The sequence below is a fragment of the Amblyraja radiata genome, chromosome 1, assembly GCF_010909765.2.
Source record: "Amblyraja radiata isolate CabotCenter1 chromosome 1, sAmbRad1.1.pri, whole genome shotgun sequence".
Classification (NCBI taxonomy): Eukaryota; Metazoa; Chordata; class Chondrichthyes; order Rajiformes; family Rajidae; genus Amblyraja; species Amblyraja radiata.
Genome location: NC_045956.1, coordinates 105,773,488 through 105,798,586, shown reverse-complemented (window position 1 = coordinate 105,798,586; position 25,099 = coordinate 105,773,488). Strand labels below are relative to the sequence as shown.

Below are 25,099 nucleotides of genomic sequence, written 5' to 3'. Positions count from 1 at the left end.
GTTCTATCTACTTACATTGCTACTTTCAGAGAGATATGCTCTTGGACCTTTAGATACCTCTATACATTAAAGCTGTTAAGAATTCTATCATTTACTGTATACTTTCCTTTACATTTAGCCCACACACTCTCCCGGATTAAGCTCCATCTGCCATAAATCCACCCATTTCTGTAACTGATCTATATCCTTCTACATCCTTTGACAGCCTTTGTTATTGTCCTTTTTGAATGAATGAATGAATGAATGAATAAGTTTATTGACCAAGTATTCACATACAAAGAATTTGCCTTGGTGCTCAGCCCGCAAGTGACAACATGACATACAGTGACAGTTAGGAATGACACATAAAACATTAAACATTAATAATAACATGAGAAAACTTGTCAAATAACTTACTAAAGTCCATGTAGACAACATCCACTGCCCTGCTCAAATCAACCACCTTTGCCAAAATCCTCAATCACGTTTACAAGACACGCCTTGCCCCGTATAAAACCATACTGATTACCCCTAATTGGTCCATTCTCTTCCGAATGTGAATACATTCTATACCTAAAAGTCTACTCTGCCAATAATGGGAAACTCACTGGCGCATAATTTCCTGAATTATTCCTATTTCACTTCAACAAAGGAGCAACATTGGAGTCCTCTGGTTCCTCACCTATGGTTAGAGAAGATACAAAGATCATAGTAAAGGCCCATAGTCTACTTTCTTGACTCTCACAATAACATGGGCTGAATCCTATCTGGCAATGGAAATTTATCACCCTTATGCCCTTCAAGAGACCTAACACCAACCCCTTCTTGACAAATTGAGAATGAGTAAATTAATGTGATTGTACCTCAGTCATTACATGCAATCTTATAATATCAAGTAATTAGTGGTTATATATACTTGGAAAAATGTTGTTGAAATCTTGAAATCTTTGGTGAGTCATTCATTGTGAACACAAATGTTTTAAATGCAATGATAATCATCAATACAATATTTTGCAATGATTATGCGCTAACATCCTTGACCAGATACTCAGTTAGTAATGTCTCCAGATTATCAACAGTACTTCATTTGCAATAAATTTCATTTCCCAGGGTCCATTATCCATTGCACAATGTAAAATATATGTTTCCAAAATAACTGTGGAAAAAACTAATTGCTCAATGTTTTCTAATGCTGAAAATTCAAAGCAAACATAAGTTTAGCATTGAATGAAATGTGAATTAGGAACTGTGTAACAAACAGGATATGCTAATATCAGTAGCATACAATCTGAAAAGTCTACTTGTGCATTATAACTTAATGCTTGATTAGATGGAGAATGTTCAGAATTTATTTATCGAATGACCCATTGTGTTTGTTTTATTTTATTAGAGAGAATAACGGAAGTGAAGACTGACATCTATGTAACCAGCTTTGGACCAGTTTCAGACACCGACATGGTAAGTAGGAATATAATTTTTTTTAAATTTAGACAAGTTAATTGTTTATTCAGTGGTTGTAACCCATAACAATGGATGAAACTATAGTTCTATAGTCTTCACACTGCAAAACTGAATTGTGGGGCTTGCAAAGTAATGGCTCTTTCACGTTTTCCCCATTTGCCCGCTTCGTCAACCCCAGATCTGAAACAAAACTCCAGTAATGTATGATTCTTCTGACATTACAATTCCTCTGCAACTGGCACAGCGCCTACCTCTTTTATTCCCCCCACCATCTCCCATAAACTAGATGGCTTCCCAATCCCTCAATAACTTTGTCATCTAATTTTCCCAATATTACCCACCCTCTGTGTATAAAATCATGAGAGGAATAGATTGGGTAGATGCACAGTCTCTTGCCCAGAGTTGGTGAATCGAGGCCCAGAGGGCATAGGCTTAAGGTGAAGGGGAAAAGATTTAATAGGGATCTGAGGGGTAACTTTTTCACACAAAGAGTGGTGGGTGTATGGAACAAGCTGCCAGATGAGGTAGTTGAGGCTGGGACTATCCCAACGTTTAAGAAACAGTTAGACAGCTACATGGATAGGACAGGTTTGGAGGGATATGGACCAAACGTAGGCAGGTGGGACATGTTAGCCGGCGAGTTGGGCCGAAGGGCCGGTTTCCATACTATATCACTATGACTATGACTTCATGGCTTTATGACTCTGAACCACAACATTACCTTATCCATGAGAGTGCAATTATCACCCCTGCTATAGTAGTAACCACCTGTTCTTACTGCTCCAAATCAAGTTCAAGTTCAAGTTACATTTATTGTCACAGCACCAATTGGTGCAGTGAGATTTGAGTTACCATACAGCCACATGAATAGAAAGAACACAATACACGATAGAAATTAACATGAACATCCCCACACAGTGGAATCAACATTTCCCACTGTGAGGGAAGGCAATAAAGTTCAGTCATCTTCCTCTTTGTTCACCCGTGGTCGGGGCCTTTGAGCCCTCCGCAGTCGCCACTACGGACGGCCCGATGTTTGAGGCCCTCTCGCCGGGACGACGTCGGAATGGGAGAACACTCTCAGCGGCTTGGAGTTTCTGAATCGGCCGCGTCCTACCGGAGACCGTGGCTCCCGAACTCCACAGGCCGAGCTGGACGGAGATTCAATGCTGGCGAACCTTTTAAAATACCAAAAAGGATGAAAGGATGGACACACTAGTGGCGAGGCTGCCGCGTGAAGGTGCCACCCGATAACCCAAATTCCAACCATTGTAACCCCTCCTACCTCCCATCACTGACTACGGGGTCTGAAAACTCTGCCTTGTGCTCCTGGTATCGTAAATCCTGATGCCAGATTGTCCTTGGGTTTTATTCTGTTTGGCAGAGATCATGTGATTGCCAGCAGTGTTGGTCCATGTCATTCTATCTCACTCCAGAATTTCTATTTTCCCCATGCCTGCTTCATTAACTTTTTGTTTAAATTGGAAACTTAAACATGTCATATTCTCCCTGCCACCATTATTGTCCACATCCTTGCATGCATTACCTGACACAGCAATGTCATACAAGCACTCTCTCACTATAGTTGGAAAGTCTAAGTAAATGAGACGTCTATTGACAGAACCTGCCACAAGCTCACTATTTTAAAAACCTCAGCATTTGGGGTCCAGGAGTAATTAAAGATGGTATTAAATCCAAGAAAGAGGCTTATAAAGTTGCCAGAAATTGCAGCATGCTAATGTTTAGTCTATTATGGTCATGTGTACCTAACTGGAGTGAAAAGCTTTGTTTTGCATGCTATCTAAACAGATCAGATATACTTATACATCAGCACAATCAAGTCAAACTTAAGTACAGTCAATGGAGCAAAAGGGAAGATATAGAATGCAGAATGTAGTTCTCAGCAATGCAACACATCAATTCCTCAGCCAACGTCCAATGTCAGCAATGGGTAGAGGTGAATGAGACAGTAGCATATGGAAGGGCAATTCAGAAACCTGATATCAGAGGGGAAGCTGGTGATGCGTGCTCTCAACGTTCTAGACCTTCTGACGGATAGGAGCAAGGAGAAGAAGGAATGACCAGGGAGGGACATCTTTGATTATGTTTGCTGCACATTTTAGAACTGAAGGCTAACTGAAATGTCAAGGAAAGTTTTCACTCAGAGAGTGGTGAATCTTTGGAATTACCAACTGTGAAACGGTTAGTCGCTGATTCAGTCAAAGCAGGCGTTTCATATATTTCCAGAGACTAATGAAATCAATGAGATATGCAGAGGTTGTCGGGGAGTAGTGCCAAAGCAATGGATGAGCCATGATCTTGATGAATAACAGACAAGGCTCAAAGGATCAAATAGGTTAATCCTCCTTTAATTTATCATCTGCTTCTTCATCGCATGACCATCCTGAAATTCTGCCCTTTTAGCTGTTAAATTCTCTTGACTCTCCCACGTGGCGTGGACTGTTTCTTTGATGGTCCGGGTCTCTTTAAGGAACTTATAGAACCAGAGACCTGGGTTTGATCCTGACTACGGGTGCTGTCTGCACGGATTTTGTACATTCTCCCTATGACCACGTGGGTTTTCTCCGGGTGCTCCGGTTTCCTCCCACATTCTAAAGACATGCGGCTTTGTAGGTTAATTGGCTCTTGTAAATTGTTTAGTGTGTAGGACTTGAACTAGTGTACGGGTGATCGCTGGCCGGTGTGAACTCGGTGGGTCAAAGAGCTTGTTTCCACGCTGTATCTCTAAACTAAACTAAACTCTCAACTTTTATTCTCAGAGCTCCAGCTAGTAATTCATCAATTTGTTTTTTAATTACATTCAAGACCTATAATGGTTCTGAGCAGTTGGTTGTGGCTCTCAATACCTTGAACAATTGCTTCAATAATTGCTTTCTAACAAATGCTGCCAGATATAGAAACATTGAAAATAGGTGCAGGAGTAGGCTATTCGACCTTTCGAGCCAGCACCACCAATCAATATGATCATGGCTGATAATCTAAAATCAGCACCCTGTTCCTGCTTTTTACCCATATACCTTGAATCCTTAAGCCCCGAGAGCTAACTCTCTCTTGAAAACATCCAGTGAATTGGCCTCCACTGCCTTCTGTGGCAGAGAATTCCACAGATTCACAACTCTCTGGGTGAAGAAGTTTTTCCTCATCTTGGTCCTAAATGGCCTACCCCTTATTCTTAAACTGTAAACCCTGGTTCTGGATACCGCCAACATCGGGACATTTTTTCCTGCATCTAGCCTGTCCAATCATTTAAGAATTGGATATATTTCTGTAAGACTCCCTCTCATCCTTCTACATTCCAGTGAATACAAGCACAGTTGACCCATTCTTTCATCATTGGTCAGTCCCGCCCTCCCAGGAATTAAACTGGTGAACCTACGCTGCATTCCCTCAATAGCAATAATGTCCTTTCTCAAATTAGGAGACCAAAATTGCACATAATACTCCAGGTGCGGGCTCACCAGGTCCCTGTACAACTGCAGTAGGACCTCCTTACTCCTAAACTCAAATCTTCTTGCAATTAAGGCCAACATTAGCTTTCTTCACTGCCTGCTGTACCTGCATGCTTACTTTCAGTGACAGATGTACAAGTTGCACCTTCCCTTTTCCAAATCCAACACCATTAAGATAATGGTACACAAAATTGCTGGGGAAACTCAGCGGGTGCAGCAGCATCTATGGAGCGAAGGAAATAGGTGACGTTTCGGGACGAAACCCTTCAGTCTGAAGAAGGGTTTCGGCCCGAAACATCACCTATTTCCTTCGCTCCATAGATGCTGCTGCACCCGCTGAGTTTCCCCAGCAATTTTGTGTACCTTCGATATTCCAGCATCTGCAGTTCCCTTTTGAACACCATTAAGATAATAATCTGCATTCCTGTTCTTGTCACCAAAGTGGATAACCTCACATTTATCCACATTATACTGTATCTGTTATGCATCTTCCCACTCACCTACCCTATCCAAGTCACTCTGCAGCCTCATAGCATCCTCATCGCAGGACACACTGTCACCCAGCTTTGTGTCATCCGTAAACTTGGAGATGTCGCATTTCCCTCGTCTGAATTGTTAATATATATTGTAAATAACTGGGGTCCCAGGACCGAGCCTTGCGGCACCCCACTAATCACTGCCTGCCATTCTGAAAAGGACTGTTAATTCCTACGTTTCACTTCCTGCCAACCAGTTCTTTATCCATGTCAATACCCTACCCCCAATACCATGTGCTCTAATTTTGCTCACTAATCTTTTGTGTGGGACGTTGTCAAAGGCGTTTTGATTGTCCAGATACACCACGTCCACTGGCTCTCCCTTATCTATTCTACTTGTTACATCCTCAAAGAATTCCAGAAGATGAGTGAAGCATGATTTCCCCTTCATAAATCCATGCTGACTTTGACCGATCCTGTCATTGCTTTCCAAATGAGCTGCTATAACATCTTTAATAATCGACTCAAGCATCTTCCCCACTACCGATGTAAGGCTTACTGGTCTATAATTCCCCATTTTCTTTCTTCCCCATTCCCCATCCCCTTCTTTCTTAAAAAATGGGGTTACATTGGCTACCCTCCAGTCCGCCGGAACTGACCCAGAGTTGAGAGAACATTGGAAAATGATCACCAATGCATGCACAATTTCTAAGGACACCTCCTTGAGTACTCTGGGATGCAGACCATCAGGCCCTGTGGATTTATCTGCCTTCAGTCCCAACAGTTTACCTAACGCCATTTTCCTGACTAATGTGCGTTCCCTTCAGTTCCTCCCTCCCACTAGATCCTCGGTCCCCTAGTATTTCTGGGAGATTGTTTGTGTCTTCCTTAGTGAAGACAGAACCTAAGTACTCGTTTAACTGTTCTGCCATTACCTTGTTTCTCATTATAAATTCACCTGTCTCTAATTGTAAGGGACCTACATTTGGCTTCACTAAGTTTTTACATATCTAAAGTCAAGTCACTTTTGTTTCTATAGCATATTTAAAGAAACAACTCTTGTTGACCAAAGTGCTTTACATTGGTGGAAGTACTAACGTTATACAACAGTGGTTCATAGTACATACATAAATACATACATATAGCCCTCCCTCAGAGGACGTCAAGAAAGGCTTGAGAGTAAAGATGAGTTTTAAGTCTCGACTTAAAAGAGTCGATGGAGGGGGCAGTTCTGATGGGAAGGGGGATGCTGTTCCACAGTCTAGGAGCTGCAACCGCAAAGGCGCAGTCGCCCCTGAGCTTATGCCTAGACCATGGGATGTTCAGTAACCCCAAGTCGGCCGATCTGAGGAACCTGGAGGTGGTGTGGTGGGTAAGCAAACTTTTGATGTAGGTGGGGGCAAGCCCGTTAAGAGTTTTGTAAACATAAAGAAGGATCTTGACATTTATTCGGAACCGCACAGGGAGCCAGAGGCCAGAATCGGGGTGATGTGGTCCCTTTTTCGGGTGCCCGTCTGGAGTCTTGCTGCGGCGTTTTGGACCAGTTGCAGGCGGGACAGGGAAGATTGGCTGATGCCAGTGTAAAGGGAGTTGCAGTTATCGAGGTAGGAGGAGATAAATGTGTGGATGATCTTTTCCAGGTCGTCAAACTGGAGGAATTGTTTTATTTTAGCTATCGTCCGAAGCTGGAAGAAGCTAGCTTTTACCACGGCATTGACTTGTTTGTCAAATTTCAATGCTGAGTCAAATATCACGCCAAGGTTTTTGACATGAGGTTTGAGTAATGGGGTAAGGCTTCCAAGGCTGCCTGCTGTCATTTTGATTGAGTCCGAGGGGCCGAATAGGATGACCTCAGACTTACTTTCGTTTAGTTGGAGGAGGTTCTGGGCCATCCAGCAGTCGACATACTTGAGGCAATAGATAAGGTTAAGTAGATTTGATCGGTTGTTGGGCTTCAGGGGGAGATAGAGTTGTGTATCGTCTGCGTAGCAATGGAAGGAAATGCCGTGCCTTTGAATGACTTGGCCTAAGGGGAGCATATACAGGGAGAAGAGAATGGGGCCAAGGATGGAACCTTGTGGAACCCCACAGCAGAGACTAGCTGGGGAGGAGAAAGAGTTGCCTATGTTAGTAGAGAAACTCCTACATTTGAGGTAGGAGATGAACCAGCTCAGGGCAGTGCCATCAACACCAACCCCGTACCGGAGACGGTCAATTAGAATGGAGTGGTCGACTGTATCAAATGCTGCACTGAGGTCAAGAAGGACCAGGATTGCACAATCGCCGGAGTCAACAATGAGCAGTAGGTCATTATGTACCTTCAACAAGGCAGACTCTGTGCTGTGGTGAGCCCTGAAACCTGATTGGAAATTTTCCAGGATGGTATTTTGGTGTATATGTGTTGACTTAAAATTACCTTTTCAAGGACTTTTGAAAAGAAAGGCAGTTTTGAAATAGGTCTAAGTTGCTTGGCAAGTTGGGGTCGAGGTTAGGTTTTTTCAAGAGGGGCTAGACCACCGCATGCTTGACGCAGGTAGGTACAGGGCCAGTGGCCAGAGAACTGTTGAAGATGGCGAGGATGCTGGGACCGGCTATTGTAATGACATCCTTCAGAAGGGCAGAGGGGACAGGGTCGAGGGGGCAGGTAGTAGGTTTCATGGTGGTGACCAGTTTTTAAAAGAAGAAAGAAGCTTTTAGAGACAGTTTCTATATTCCCTGCAAGCTTTTTTCATGCACTGTTTTCCCCCTCTTAATTAACCCCTTTGTCCTCCTCTGTTGAGTTCTACATTTGTCCCAGTCCTCCAGATTGCTGCTTCCTCTGACCAATTTATATGCCTTTTCCTTGGATTTAACACTATCCTTAATTTCCCTCGTTAGCCACAGTTTGAGCCACCTTCCCCATTTTATTTTTTCGCCAAACATGAACAATTTTGGGAATTCATCCATGCGGTCTTTAAATCTTTGCCATTGCTAAGATTTTAAGTATTAACCCTTTAAGTATAATTTGCCAGTCTATCCTAGCCAATTCCCGTCTCATACCTTCAAAGTCTCCTTACTTTAGGTTCAGGACCATAGTCTTTGAAATAACCGTGTCACTTTCCAACCTAATGCAGATTTCCACCATATTATGGTCACTGTTGCCCAAGGGGCTTTGCATAACAAGATCTCTACATATTGGTTTAAAAAACCATCCTGTACACATTCCAGGAAGTCCTCCTCCTCAGTGTTGCTACCAATTTGTATGTAGATTATATGTAGATTAAAGTCATCCATGATAACTGTTGTACCTTTGCTACACACATCCCTAATTTACTACTTGATGCTATCCTGAACCTCCCTACTGCTGTTTGGTGGTCTATATACAACTCCAACAAGTGTTTTCTGCCCTTGGCCATTTTGCAGTTCTACCCATACCAATTCTACAGCATCCAAGCTAATGTCTCTCCTTGCTATTGCATTAATCTCCTCATTAACCAGCAATGCAACCCCACCTCCTTTTCCTTTCTGTCTATACTTCCTGAATATCGAATACCCCTGCATGTTTAGCTCCCAGCCTTGGTCACCCAGGAGCCATGTCTCCGTAATTTCAACTATATCATATTCCTTAATGACCAACTGCACATTCAATTCATCCACCTTATTACGAATGCTCCTCACATTAAGGCACAAAGCTTTCAGGTTAGTTTTTCTTATCTCCCTTCTACCTTTTGCTTTTGTCCTCCTTTTATGTTCCTCTGTCTCCTTGCATTGGTTCCCATCCCCCTGCCCTGTAAACGTGACCTTTCCCACACTCTCCCATTAACTGCACGCATACACTTTCACGTTGTTGACTCCACTCCGCACTGTTTCTCTGGAAAGCGCAAAGTGGCTCTACCGCATTCTTACCAGCCGAGAGGTGTTTTTTTTATGCCATTGTGGATGAGATTGATTTCTTATTTATAGTGGCAAGTTTCATCAAGCATAGTGGATGCATCAGATACAGATGGAGGTACAGAGTTCTAAGCTCCTAGCTCAATTCTCTTTGGAGTTACTCACCTTGTAAATTGAAGGCCGAGAAATTTTAGAATAAAATCAGCTCTTAGCTGGAAGACTCGCCACCATATTGCTGCAGGGACCTTTTACGATTACATAATATCAATTCCACTTCCTTCACCACCTGAGCAATATTTCCAACCAACTTCCAGCTGGTTATTGAATATGATAATCTTTTCCTAAATGGTGACTGTTTTTGGGCAAATTATGATTTTCAAAATATTATCCAGCTCGGCAACATTTCTGTTGAGCGGAAGGAACGAAGCATGATATGTGGAAAATTAGAATTAATATTTGTTTTGCATTGTTCATAACCAACAAAATAAATTGAAAAACATAAGACAAGTGCTGCGTTTCAAACAGGAATGTTGAATTAGTGAACAAAACCAATGGAAACAGTGAAGGGATTAGATTTCCAAGTGTTACAGTCTATTGATAAAAGAGTGGAATTTCACTGTTACTTTCTAGCTCTACCTGCTGTTGGAACATTACAGTCGCCCTCAACTGTGATTAATTCCAACATCACTCAATAATAATGCAATTCATATACTTTTGTAGCCAAAATATTGTGTGCAACTGAAACATTTCCAATGCATTATAAAACTTCATTTATAGTTACAAAAAATGTGAATTATTCAATAAATGTGTCACACAACTGATGAAATAGTGGCATAATTTAACAACGGATTGATTGCATATAATGTTACTGAATTTCAAAATGATTCGATGCTAAGTTAGAAGCACAGGAAAATGTATACTGGGATTGCAGTCCTGCATCGATAAGGAGAAGAGTAGTCCCTTCTCATACTCTTCTCATCCTTTTCCCTGCTCTGTCACAAAGGTTGAAAGTGGAGAGGGGTGAAATTTAATTTATATAAATCAGAGAGGCACATTTTTCAAACTGATGGTGGTGGTGGTGAATATCTGTAATGAGCTGGTGGTGGTGCTCGTTGAAGCAATTACATTAAAGGACCTGTCCCAGTTAGGCGATTTTTTCGGCGACTGTTATAGTTGTAGCAGGTCGCCGAAAAAGCAGCGACTGGACCCCTCCTACGATAATAATAATAATAAATGTATTTGTATAGCACATTTAAAAACAACTCATTTTGACCAAAGTGCTTCACATCAGTGCAGGTACTAATTTGATACATACAACGGTAGACAGACCTAACAATACATACATAAACTGTTTACAGCGCCCCCTCAGAGGGGCTCAAAAACGGTAGGGAGTAGAAATAGGTCGTGACTTAAAGGAGTCGATGGTGGGGGCATCGATGAGGAGCGGGATGCTATTCCACATTTTAGGTACTGCAACCGCAAAAGCACGGTTGCACCTGAGCTTTAACCTAAACTGCGGGATAGTCAGTAGCACCAAGTCGGCCGACCTGAGGGACCTGGAGGTCGAATGGTGGGTTAGAAGATTTTTGATATAGGTGGGGGGCAAGCCGTTAAGGGCTTTGTCAATGAATAAGAGGAGCTTGAAGTTGATTCTATACCATACTGGGAGCCAGTGAAGAGAGGCCAGGATCGGGGTGATATGGTCCCTTTTACGGGTACCCGTCAGAAGTCTTGCTGCGGCATTTTAGACCAATTGCAGATGGGACAGGGATGATTGGCTGATGACAGTGTATAGGGAGTTGCAGTTGTCAAGGCGGGAGAAGATGAATGCGTGGATGATTTTTTTCAAGGGCGTCAAATTTGAGGAATTATTTAATTTTAGCTATTGTACGAAGCTGGAAGAAACCAGCTTCTACCACAGAGTTGACTTGCTTGTCAAACTTTAATACAGAGTCAAATATCACACCAAGATTTTTGATGTGCGGGTTGACTAAGGAGGTTAGGCTTCCAAGACTGCCTGTTATCATTTTGATGGAGTCGGAGGGACCGAGTAGGATGACCTCAGACAATGTCTACGACAAGTTACAACAACCTACCACCTAGTCGACATCAAGCTACGGCAAGCTACCAACAACCGGCGACAATTAGGACGTCCACCTACGACCACACCTATGACAACTTACGACCACACAGACGACAACCTACGACAACCAACCTACATCTACCCGCGACAAGCCTCGACAAGCAACTACCCTGTCGGCGACAACTGAAGCCAACTGAAGACAATTCAGTCGCCGGTATCTGTCGCAGGTTGACGTAGGCAGTCGCCAATGGTATTCACCAAAGTCAGCACCCGGCGACAACCAACATCACCTGGCAACAACCTGCGTCATCCTGGCGACAACCTATGACAACACCTACGACAGGAGAAGACAAGCTACGTCAAGCGGCGTTCAAAATCCAGTGGCGACCAGAAAAACGTTACAATTCTTTAGGCAACTTGAGGAGACTACTCACGACCATACAGGCAACATCCTGCGACTATGTGGCGACAGCCTAGTCGCCTGCAGTGACCGAAAAAGTGGGACAGGGGCTTAAACGCATCTGAACAGATACTAGGTTAGGGAAATCTTAAAGGGACACTTGCCGAATGCAGGCAAATGGAATTAGCATTGAAGACAATGTGATAGAATTGAGTATAGAAGTTGGGATGTAATGTTAAAATTGTACAAGGCATTGGTGAGGCCAATTTTGGAGTATGGTGTACAATTTTGGTCGCCTAATTATAGGAAGGATGTCAACAAAATAGAGAGCGTACAGAGGAGATTTACTAGAATGTTGCCTGGGTTTCAGCAACTAAGTTACAGAGAAAGGTTGAACAAGTTAGGGCTTTATTCTTTGGAGCGCAGAAGGTTAAGGGGGCACTTGATAGAGGCCTTTAAAATGATGAGAGGGATAGACAGAGTTGACGTGGATAAGCTTTTCCCACTGAGAGTAGGGAAGATTCAAACAAGGGGACATGACTTGAGAATTAAGGGACAGAAGTTTAGGGGTAACATGAGGGGGAACTTCTTTACCCAGAGAGTGGTGGCTGTGTGGAATGAGCTTCCAATGAAGGTGGTGGAGGCAGGTTCGTTTTTATCATTTAAAAATAAATTGGATAGTTATATGGACGGGAAAGGAATGGAGGGTTATGGTCTGAACGCAGGTGTATGGGACTAGGGGAGAATACGTGTTCGGCACGGACTAGAAGGGTCGAGATGGCCTGTTTCCGTGCTGTAATTGTTATATGTTATATGTTATGATAGGCCATGGATGTGGTGGGTGGAAAGGGCACATTCCTAGCGCTGTACGTTTCTATGATTTGTGACGGGTAGCCCTACTATGTGGCCCCTCTCTCTTTCCTTCTTGCAAGTTTTCAGGAGCATTTGGAATAATTCAGGATATCATATCAAGACCCTCCCTCCCTGTACGGCTCTCCAACCAATTCAGCTCCCAATCAGTGTCCATCAAGTCACATTGGATCCATTCAAATTGTTTTTATTTATCTTGCAAACTAATGTCCATGGTTCCCAGACAAGAATAATACAATGGGTCAGCTTTATTGTCACAGCCTAATTTGCAATTTGCAGAAGAGTGGGTGCCAGGAAGGAGCTGCCAGATGAGATGGTAGAGACAATAGGGACATCTAAGAAGCTTTTGGATACACACATGGATATGCAGGGAATGGGTGGATAGAGATCATGTACAGGTAATTCAAAATCAAGTAAAATTCCATCCTGGAAACTTTCCAATCAGGTTTCAGGGCCCACGACAGCACAGAGTCTGCCTTGTTGAAGGTACACAATGATGTACTTCTCGCCATTGACTCCGGCGACTGTGCAATCCTGCTCCTTCTCGACCTCAGCGCAGCGTTTGATACAGTGGACCACTAAATCCTAATTGACCGTCTCCGGTACGGGGTTGGTATTGATGGCACTGCCCTGAACTGGTTTGTTTCGTACTTCAAAAATAGGAGTTTCTCTACCAACATAGGCAATTCTTTCTCTTCCCCAGCTCGCCACAAGGCTCCATCCTTGGCCCCATTCTCTTCTCTCTGTACATGCTCCCCCTTGGCCAAGTCATTCAAAGGCACGGGATTTCTTTCCACTCTTATGCAGATGACACACAGCTCTATCTCCCCCTGAAACCCACAACTGGTCCAATTTAATCAGCCTCATGCACTGCCTCGAGGACATAAAATGTTGGATGACCCAGAACTTTCTCCAACTTAACGAGAGCAAGTCTGAGGTCATCCAACTCGGCCCCTCCGACTCCATCAAAATGATAACAGGCAGTCTTGGAAGCCTAACCTCCTTCATCAAACCGCACGTCAAAAACCTTGATGTGATATTTGACTCCGTATTAAAGTTTGACAAGCAAGTCAACTCTGTGGTAAAAGCTGGATTCTTCCAGGTTCGTACAATAGCTGAAGTTAAATCATTCCTCAAATTTGACGTCCTTGAAAAAAATCATCCACGCATTCATCTTTTCCCGCCTTGACAACTGCAACTCCCTATACACTGGCATCAGCCAATCATCCCTGTCCCGTCTGCAATTGGTCCAAAACGCCACAGCCAGAGTAGAGAAATCAAGAGCTGGAGGAATAAGTTTAAGGTCAGAGGGGAAAGATTTAAGAGGAACCTGAGGGATGACTTTTCCACACAGGGGGTGGTGGGCATATGTAATGAACAGCCAGAGGAGGTAGTTGAGGCAGTCACGATAACAACATTTAAAATAAATGTGGACAAGAACTTAAGGACTATTGGCCAAACATGGGCAAATGGGATTAGATTACATGTAGCATCTTGATCGGCAAGAAGTTGGATTGAAGGGACTATATGTCTCTTTGAATTTTAAGTGTAGCAGAGACCAATTACTGGTATTGACATCTCTGCTATCCTGGTCTCCATACATATCTTCATCACTGCTCAGTGTCAATTAGTTTTTAGTTGTGGACATTTTGCCTCTTCCGGCTGCAGTATTTCCTGCTTTTATGTTTATTCTTTACTGTTGGATGGATGTGATGATTCCGATGAGAATGGAGAAATGTGGTTTGGATTTCAGATGTGGCTTCAAGTGGTGGATGCCCAATTGCTTTGTAGTGAGGGATTCAATACAGGTTGCAAGACACCCTTAGCATTATGTCAAGACAGAAGGAACTGCAGATGCTGAAATCTTGAGTAGCTCAGCGGGTCAGGCTGCATCTGTGGAAGGGATGGATAGACAGCGTTTTGGGTGGGGACCATTCTTCATACTTATTATGTTGTAGGTTGCACTGGGGATCTGATATTTCTGGTTTGGAGGCGAACCCATCATTAAAGAATGAAGTAGACTTGGCCAGAGATACACAAAATGTTAGAAGAGCAGGAGGGGCTATTAGCAACATGCTAATAAAGGGCAAATAGCATTTTGCAGCATTAGTATATAAGATTGACCAAATAGACCATGCAATTAGAGGACATTTTTTAGGTGGATGTGAGTGCCATTTATAAAATCTGTAATATATTATTAATAAACCCCAAATGAGGTTGCCCATGATGAATTGGAGAGTATTTTGTCTTACAATAGATATCTTTGTGCTGTGTAAAATGTTATAATAGTGTCAGTGACTCTAGATGACTGAATAATTATACATATTCTTTTGTTGCTAGTGTTTTATCTGACATTTATTAATGCCGATGAATGTAACAGGGCAATGATGTGTGACAAATCAGTTGGAACTGTGATCCTGGTATTTAGCAGTATGTGGAAGAGCTGCACTGAGTTGGTAGTGCTTGGAATTAGACAGTATTAAATGGAAGTTTTACAGCTCAGTCTACACAAGCCTTCATAAATTATCCCTGGGTAGGAAGGAACTGCAGATCAATTATCCCTGTTTGTTTGGCCAGTATTCAGATAAATCTAATCCAGACCTGCTCTGTGGCCAATGTGTTCACCATAAGGTCCAGCACCCAGATGTGACATAGGTCCTGCATATAGGGATCTAACCTAAATTTGAATAACTCTTGGAACTTGTGTCCCTATGTATATCAGTTCACTTGAGATAAAAGACACCAGTCTGTTTTATTTTCACACTGAGGGGGCAAACATAGGCAAAGTGTTGCATGCAAGAGGCCTTCCCAAGGTGCCATTGCTGCAGAACCAGGAACCTGTCCGGAAGACACGGAAACTCCGTGCACTGCGGAACCGGGAACCCGCCCAGAGGACCCAACGGCTCAGTGGACCGCGGTACCGGAAGGGAGCCACTGGAGACGTCGGACACGATGATGAAGGGCCAGTAGGAGAATGAGCTGGGGTAATGTCTCCAGCTCCTTCAAAGTCAGCTGCAAGAGATGTCTCGGGACACAAAGATGACCAGGCGAGGAGAGGGACATCAGTTCTTGTGACGATCTGGTCTGGATCTTGAACTGTTCCAGTAGACCGAGCGCACGGGTAAATTGGACTTTGGAAATGTCACCAAAACATATCAGTGCCTGTATGTGTAAATATGCAAAAAGAATTTCACTGTGTAGTTGCACATGTGACAAATAAAGCACCTTTGAAATATAAATATTTAAATTATTTCTTAGTTAGACTTTCAATCTTTCGGTTCCTGCATTGTTCTTAACTTCCTGGTTTGCATAAAATATTATCATTTGTAAGTAGAACATAGTCAGAAGACACACAAGAACTTCTAGGCCCATTTGTTCATTATGAAAAGGGCACAGAGGAGGTTTACCAGAATGATGTCTGGAATAGGGGTTTTCAGCAGCAGGAAGAAGTTGGACAGACTTGGATTAGTTTCTCTGGAGCACTGGAGGGTGCGGGGACATCTGATCGAAGTATTCAAAAGCACAATGGCGTAGATAGGAAAGAGTGTCAGAACCTTTTTCAGGCTTCTGTATCTCCTGCCCAATGGAGTTTTTACACACAGGGTGGTGAGTGCCTGGAACACGTTGCCGGAGGTGGTGGCTGAGCCAAATACCATGGTGGCATTTAAGATACTTTTTGAATGGACACGATCAAGTCAAGTTAAGGTTATTGTTACATGCACAAATATGGTGAGGTCCTCTTCCTACAGCAACACCACAGGTATATAGACTCAGACAATGCACAAAAACATAAAGTGTACATAAATTACACACCAATTCTACATGACAGTAGAAAAAAAGCTGCGCAAAAATAAGGTTTTAGTGCAAAACACAATTGGAGAACAAGTCGATGATAGTACGAGAAGTAGACCCTCGTGTTCTGTTGATTAGTTAGTATTAAGTTTGTGAGGGTTCTTTCCCGAATTTGATAATTGTAGGAACGTGGTTATACCTGAAACTAATGGTTTGGGATTTCAGGCTTCTGTATCTCCTGCCCAATAGAAGCAGTGAGAAGCGGATGGTGGTGATCCTTGATGATGGATGCCACCTTCTAACACACTCAAGAACAACACCCGCCTCTCAATTCCACCTCTCAATTTTGGAGTTCCCACCTGGTTCAAAATGCTATCGATCACACTGGTGCACCAGAAGAGTATGGTGCCTGCCTCAATGACTACCGTAATGAAGTGCTTTGAGAAGTTGGTTATGGTCCCCAAGAAGAGTATGGTGCCTGCCTCAATAACTACCTTTCGGTTGCACTTACATCCACTGTAATGAAGTGCTTTTAGATGTTATGGTGCAACTTAAGCCCCAAATACGACTTGAATCCATTTCAATGTCACCTTCTAAGGCAAGTGCAATGTCCAGACGCTTTCAATGGTGGGAGGGCTGTGCATGTGATGGACTAGCCTGGGTCCACCACTGCAGCCTCATGCACTCCTGTGTGTTGGAATTACCATACAAGGCCATGATGCAACTAGTCAGAATGCTTTTGACAGCCCATCTCTCAAAGTTATAGAGTGTGGAAACAGGCCCTTCAGCCCAACTTGCCCACACCAGCCAACATGTCCCAGTGACACTAGTCCCACCTGCTAGCATTTGGTCCATATCTCTCCAAACCTGTCCTATCCATGTACCTATCTAACTGCTTCTTAAATGTTGGGATAGTCCCTGCTTCAACTACTTCCTCTGGCAGCTTTTAATTACGTTGTTTTCACTCTCCACTGCTGATCCATCAATGAAAATTGGCACTTAATCTCCCGACTTCCCCTTTCCAAAGTCAACAATTAGCTTTGTGGTTTTGCTAATGTTGGCTGCGAGCTTGTTGTGGCAGCACTCTGCCAGGTGTTCTATCTCTTTCCTGGACGTTGACCGCTATGATTCGGCCAACAACAGTGGTATCATTGATTAATTTATAGATGACTCTATAAATCATTATAGAGTGCTTAGCCACAGTGCTTAGCCACAGTGTCAGGGCTATAGAGAATAGAGTGGGGAGCAAACATTCAGCCTTGTCGTGCACCTATTTTGATAGTTGGTGAGGAGGAGAGGTCATTACCAATCATATTGTTTGAGGACTGGTGATACGCCTATCAAAGATTCTATTGCAATAGAGGTAGAGAGGCAAAGGTCTTGGAGCTTGTTGATGTGTTTGGAGAGGATGATAGTCTGAATTGTTATTGATGAGCAGTGACCTGACATATGTGTTCTTGTTATCTAGGTGGTTCAGAGCACAGTTGAGAACCACTGAGATAGCCTCTGCTGTCAACCATTTGTGGCTCTGGTCAAATTGAAGCAGATTCAAGTCATTTGGGGCCTTAAGTTGCACCATAATCAATTTCTCAAAGCACTTCATTACGGTGCATGTAAGTGTTGCCGAACGGTAGTCATTGAGTCGGGCGCCATACTCTTCTTGGAGTGCATCAATCATCGAAAGTAAACTTGCAGGTACAACAGGCAGTGAAGAAAGATAATGGCATGTTGGCCTTCATAACAAGAAGAGTTGAGTATAGGAGCAAAGAGGCACTTCTGCAGTTGTACAGGATCCTGGTGAAACCACATCTGGAATATTGTGTGCAGTTTTGGATGAGGAAAAACGTTGTTAATTTGTGGAATTCTCTGCCTCAGAAGGCAGTGGAGGGCGATTCACTGGATGCATTCAAAAGAGAGTTAGACAGAGCTCTTAGGGCTAGCGGAATCAAGGGGTATGGGAAGAAGGCAGGATCGAGGTACTGATTGTGGATGATCAGCCGTGATCACATTGAAGGGCAATGCTGGCTTGAAGGGCCGAATGGCCTACTCCTGCATCTATGACAGCCTTTTGAAACAGGTGGGAACCCCAGAATTGAGAGGTGGAATTGAGGTTGTTGTCCTTGAATGCACCAGTTGGTCTGTATAGGTCATTTGCAATTGGCCAGGAACACCATTTGGGCTGGTTGCTTTGAATGAATTTACCCTTTTGAAGTATGCTCTGGTGCCAACCTTAGAAACTGAGATCATAGTGTTGTTAGAGGATGTGGGGGCTTGTGTAGGATTTTCATTGTTCTCTCATTCAAAATGTGCATGAAGGACTTTAAGTTCCCCCAGAAGTGATGGATCGTTAACGCTTATGCTACCCTGTTTTGCCTTGCAGGGTGTAAGCCCAGTTGTTGAATGTCCGTCTGTAACATTCATTCATCATGAATGTTCAGTACTAATTTATGCTGCTTGCTGGTAAACTTTATAAATGCGAAATCAAAGCATTGCAGAATCAGCTTCGGTTGGAATTGTATCTTTGCACTTGTGATGGCCCACAGGAAGTTGTACCTGAGTTCCTTGTATGATTCTCATTTGTCAGTTAAAAATGCCAGATTTCTTGTCCTCAGCAGATGGTGAATATCGTGGTTCACTCTTCACTTTTTACCAGTTTCCCCTCTTTCTTTACAAATTTGTTGCAATTTGCATCAATTCTCTTTTTTTCTAACTTTTACGACTGATCTGGGTGAATGGAATAAAATGAATGCATCAATATGTGAACATATATCAATTATCAGGAAAGATTTTTATAGTAGAGGCGTGTGGGCCAAGTTAGCCAGGGGGTGTAAGCAGATTTATAATAGCAGGTGTAGAATATTTATTGATGATTAAACAATTAATTGGTTTCACTTTTTATTATTCAGTTAGAAGAAAATATATATCCCAGAGAATCAGCATTATATCCACTTTTGTTCATGCTTATTTTTAAATAATGATAAAAACAACATTAATAAATGCTGGAAAGAGTTAAGAAAATGTGATTGGGGGTGATCACATCTTTTGACCAGTGAATAAAGACTCTGCAACAGTGTGATTAATCTCTTCCATGCTGACAATTACAATTCCATTTTGTGGACAAAATAAAGTTAATCTGACTTTTGAAATTTGTGGCTCTGATTTGTTTCATTACTTTTGTCCTTGTTGGTAATTTTAGAGATAGGTGTCCATTCATCATGAATGGTCAGTACAAAACTATGCTGCTTGCCAGTAACGTTTTTAAATGCAAAATCAAAGCACTGCAGAATCAGAAATAGAAACAAAATATTGAAAGTACTTTGCCTGTTCGGCAATAGCAACAGCTTATTTAAACTCAGTGCCTTCAATCATCCGGCATTTTTTTTGTACTTCAGTTTTTATAGCCACATCATGCCGGCCTCCTTACAAAAGGAGTATTGAAATTTAATCAGTTTGTAGTAAATTAAGTAAAGATAGAACACAATATGAGGTAACTAAGCGAGAACAACCAAAATAGTAAGATTAAACGAGAACTTACCAGTTTGAAGTTTGATCTGTATTTTATGAGGAGTTACAATGAGGGATTACGTGAAGAGCCCGCTCAGCACGCATGCGCGGCCTACTTCAAATCAGCGGTGTGGAATCACAGATAGACACAGTTATTGAAGTAAACATATTAAAGAAAAGGAGACATCAGTTTATCAGTTTGACCCATATTATTGAGGGTGGGAGCGGAGGGCACGTAATCCCTCATCGTAACTCCTCATAAAATACAGATCAAAATTCAAACTGGTAAGTTCTCGTTTAATCTTACTATTTTACTTCGGAGTCACATGAGTGACTACGTGAAGACTTCAAAGCTCTGTGATTTCAAACCGTGTAACAGGTATTACTTCACGCACTGCCGAAGTCCTTGAGGGAGGAAGTGTGTTATAGTAATCAACCAATGAAACTGTTTGTAGAAAAAACACAATGGCATTTTTTAACAATAACAACAAAGAAATTAAATTGCTCCCCTGGGCTTAAATTAAATATTTGCAGTCTGTAAAATCTTTTCTGCAAATAAAACAGGTTTTGCCAACGGCTTATTATAAAATTTCTGAACAGTCTTTCCCCCCACCATCCTGCTGTAGTCAGGATGTGGTCTATAGGCACGTCCATTCTTTTAGCCGTCGACGTGGATGCTGCCCTGGTGGAATAAAATTTGTACATGTTAATGTTTATCCCAGCAGCTTTTAGCACCTGCTTGAGCCATCTCGCAATGGTTTGGCTCGTCACCCGACCATAAGGTTTTTTATGACTGACCCACAAGGCTTTTCATCTCCCTCGAATATTTTTGGTTGTGTCTATGTAGGATAGTAGGTGGGTCATGGCACATAACCGTGGTTCTGGAGGGTAATTCCACGACTGGATTAGGTGTTCCTGGTCTGCTCTGTTTGATCAGTCCCTGGATAACGACCGAGACCTGGTCTGGAGCTGTGAGCATGCTGTCCAGCCGCAATAGGTGTAGTGACTGGACCCTCTGTGCAGATACAAGTGCCATCAACATGAGTGTTTTGAGCATAGATTGTTCCAGGTTGAGGGATCTGGCTGGTGGCCATCCCCTGAGGTATGTCAGGACCACACTGACATCCCATATATGGGTGTACCTTTGTCTAGGGGGTTAGAGTTGTAAATACCCTTCATTAGTTTGACCACCAGCGGGTGGGACCCCATGGCCTGTTGTCCTGGAGCTGGTTTTAAATAGACAGGCAGGGCACTTCTAGCTGTGTTGATGGCTCTGTAGCTGAGTCCTTCATCGTGGTGAAGGTTCGCCAGGAATTCCAGTACGTTGGTAACTGTAGCGGTTGAGTAGGTGGTCCCTGTATCCAAGCAGTACTTCTCCCATTTTTTGATGCTGGACAAGTGCTGTTTTTTAGTGGATGTTTGGAGGGATGCTGACATGGTGTCGACGGTTTGTTCTGATAATCCCAGTCCCAGAAGTGGTTTGTGCAGAATCTGCAACCCAGGAGTTTGATTTGTTCATGGCATGGGTGGCTTGTGCCCGACACTGGGTGTTAATAACTCTGGGTCACTGGGGAATACCATCAGAGTTTCAACAACCATGTCATGGAGTAAAGGGAACCATGGCTGCGTAGGCCAGTCGGGTACTATCAAAATACCTGAAGCAGAGTCCATTTGTATTGTGCGTAGTCCCCAACTGATGAGGCAGAAGGGAGGAAATGCATAGAAGAAGAATTTCCCCAATCCAGCGCGAACGCATCTACCGCTGCTGCCTCAGGGACTGGTTCCCAAGCGACATACATAGGTACCTGGTGATTTAGCCTTGATGCAAATAAATCGATATCTGGCGTGCCATATTGCTTGATAACTTTTGCACATTTTTTGGGGTTTAACATCCATTCGATGTTGTCATTAAATTTACGTGACCTGGTGTCTGCCACTGTATTTAGCTTACCTGGCAGGTAAGTTGCTGATAGCCAAATATGTCTTTCGACACACCATTGCCAAATTGTGTTGACCAACTTGTCGCATGATACCGATTTTATGCCGCCTATATGGTTAATGTGGGCCACCACCATAGTATTATCTATTTGTAACCGTACATGCAAGTGATGCATATTTGTGCATATGCTTTTAAACCATAAAAGTCACCCAACATCTCTAGATAATTAATGCCCAGTGTAAGTGGTAATGATGACTCTGGGTTAGTCCATCTACTACTTGTGCTGGATATAGAGTTAGTTGCTCCCCAGCCTTGAGCACTGGCATCTGTTTGGATAACTAACGTAGGGTTAGTGATGATAATAGGGCTGAAACTATGCCAAACATTTTTTTTTGCCCACCACTGTAGTTCTGATATTGCTTCAGTGGGTAACTTTATGACATGATCATAATGACCTGTATGTCGTTTTGGTGCCTGTACCTTTGCTCTTTGTAAGTTTTGACAGTGCAAAGGTCCGAATCATTAAATTGTTACATGGTTGTGCCAATTCAACTGTTTTGTCTCTTGGCAATGTTACAGTCACGTAGACTGAATTAATTGTGAAGCCCAAGTAGTCCATGATTGTGGATGGCTTCAACTTAGATTTATCTGGATGTAAGACAATCCCAGGGTTTCGAATAACTGTTTGGTAGCTGATACAGCTAACATAGTCAATTCCATGGTCTTGCCTATTATTTAAGATATCATCAAGATATGCCATGACAATATGTTTTTGTCTTCTGAATATTGCCAGAGCTGGTTTTAGTATCCTGGTGAATAATCTTGGGCTGATGTGAATTCATTGGGTAACGCTTTAAACTGCCATAGCTGCCCCATCCAGGTAAATTTCAGGTATCTGCGATGATCCTTGTGAATGGTACTAAATAGTAAACATCTTTAAGATCAATGCTTGCCATGAAGTATCCTTTGGAAATTAGTTGTTTGGCAGTAACAACCGTTTCCATTTTGAAATGTATATACTTAACAAACATATTTAGTGAAGTTAAGTCAATGATGATGCGACATCCACCATCTTTTTTGGGTTTAGTGACTAATATTTGATACGAATTCCAAGGGTTCATGTTTTCCCATGATACCCTTTGTAATTAGTCTCACCAGTTCAGCTTGTCCCTCTCGTTTCTTTAACAGTGAGGGAAAATACCCTCTGGGATGAATAATAATAATAATAATAATAATGCATTTTATTTGCTGGCGCCTTTCTGGACACCCAAGGACACCTTACAGGACATAAAATCACAATACATTTATCAATATTAAAATCAAGTGGATTAAAAAAAAAAAAAAAAAAAAAAAAAAATAAACAAAACATTTTAAGTCATTAAAATCAGGGTGAACATGGTGGAAGTTATGTCGGGTATGCTAATCTAAACAGGTGTGTTTTGAGTTGTGATTTGAATTGATCGATAGTGTCCAGGTGACGGATGGGAGGTGGGAGAGTGTTCCAGAGATGTGGGGCAGAGCAGCTGAAGGCTCTGGCACCCATGGTGCTGTCTAAATGTGGGGACAGTTAAAATTGCAGCTGAGGAGGAATGAAGTGACCGGGAAGGAGTGTATGGTAGCAGCAGGTCAGAGAGGTATTGGGGAGCAAGGTGGTGTAGGGCTTTGAAGGTCAGCAGTAAAATCTTGTAGTTAATCCGGTGGTGCACAAGGAGCCAGTGGAGCTGAGTGAGGATGGGTGTGATGTGGTCCGATGATCTGGTGCGGGTGATGATCCGGGCTGCAGAGTTCTGAATGCATTGGAGGCGATGAAGAAGTTTATTGGAGGTGCAAGTGAGGAGGGCGTTGCAGTAATCGATGCGGGATGTGACCAGAGCGTGGATGAGGACTTTTGTATTGTCTTTGGAGAGGGAGGGGCGGAGTCTGGAGATGTTGCGGTGATGAAAGTATGCAGAGCGTGTGATATTGCTGATGTGGGGGCCAAAGGAAAGTGTACTGTCCAGAATGACGCCGAGACTTTTGACATGGGAGGAGGTGGGTATGGGTGAGCCATCAACTGAAATGGTGAACGGGTGGGTTTTGGAGAGTGTGGACTTTGAGCCAATTAGCATGATTTCTGTTTTATTTCCATTGAGTTTTAGAAGGTTGAGTGACATCCAATTGCTGATAGCTTGAAGACAGGTGGTGAGGGCAGTTGGGGGAAGGGAGGTGTTTGGTTTTGTGGAGAGGTAAAGTTGTGTATCATCAGCGTAGCAGTGAAAATTGATTCCAAAATGACGGAGAATATTGCCAAGAGGTTGAATATAGATGATAAAAAGCAGTGGCCCCAGCACCGATCCCTGAGGAACACCATGGGTGACTGTGGCAGTTGTGGATGTGACTTTATTTCCCTGGATGAACTGTTTTCTGTCGTGTAGATAGGACCTGAACCAAAGTAGTGCATTGTTGTTGATGCTGGTGGCAGATAGACGTTCCAGAAGAATTGGGTGGGAGATGGTGTCAAAGGCTGCTGTGAGGTCGAGGAGGATAAGGATGGATAAGTGGCTGGTGTCAGCTGCGAGAAGGAGATCATTTGTAATTTTTACCAAGGCTGTTTCAGTGCTGTGATTGTGGTGAAAACCGGACTGAAATGGTTCATAGAGGTTATTGTTTTGAAGGTGGACTTGAAGTTGTGTCGCTACTGTCCTTTACAGAAGTTTAGTGATGAATTGGAGGTTGGAGATGGGGCGGTAGTTATTTGGATTGTTTGGATCAGAACCTGTTTTTTTTAGAATCGGGGTGACAGAAGCTGTTTTGAGAGATGTAGGGACAGTAGCAGTTGATAGGGAGCAGTTAATTATGGACGTTATGATGGGTGAGATAGAGGGCAGACAGGATTTAACTAGGACAGTAGGGATGGGATCAAGCAAGCAGGAAGAGTTCTATGGCTTGGTGATGAGTTTAGTTATTTCTTCGACTGTTGGAAGCTGGAAAGTAGACAGGGTGGAGAGTGGGGAGTCCAGTGTGGAAGTCCAGGGTGGGCTGTTGTGAGCAGAAGCTGAGAAAGAGTTCAATTGGTGATGAATGCTGGTGATTTTGGTACTGAAGAAGTCCAAAAACGTATTACACTGAGCAGTGGAGGTGAGGTGATTCGAGGTTTCAGGAGGCTTAAGTAGTTTGTTGACAGTGGAGAATAAAGTCCGAGTGTTATTTTCACTGTTGTTGATGATGTTGGAGCAGCAGTCAGGGCATCTTTATATGAGAGAAGATGATCTGTAT

At 42.9% G+C, this 25,099-nt stretch overlaps 1 protein-coding gene across 2 annotated transcripts in view; it reads left to right on the top strand.

Moving 5' to 3' along the window:
- The window catches only part of gabra2 (gamma-aminobutyric acid type A receptor subunit alpha2), a 197,428-nt gene that overhangs the window by 96,639 nt on the left and 75,690 nt on the right, over positions 1-25,099 (top strand). For both annotated transcript variants that reach the window (XM_033028049.1, XM_033028039.1), the window contains exon 4: positions 1,370-1,437. In XM_033028049.1, the coding sequence (XP_032883940.1) occupies positions 1,370-1,437 (68 nt within the window). The remainder of the gene's footprint in view (positions 1-1,369; positions 1,438-25,099) is intronic.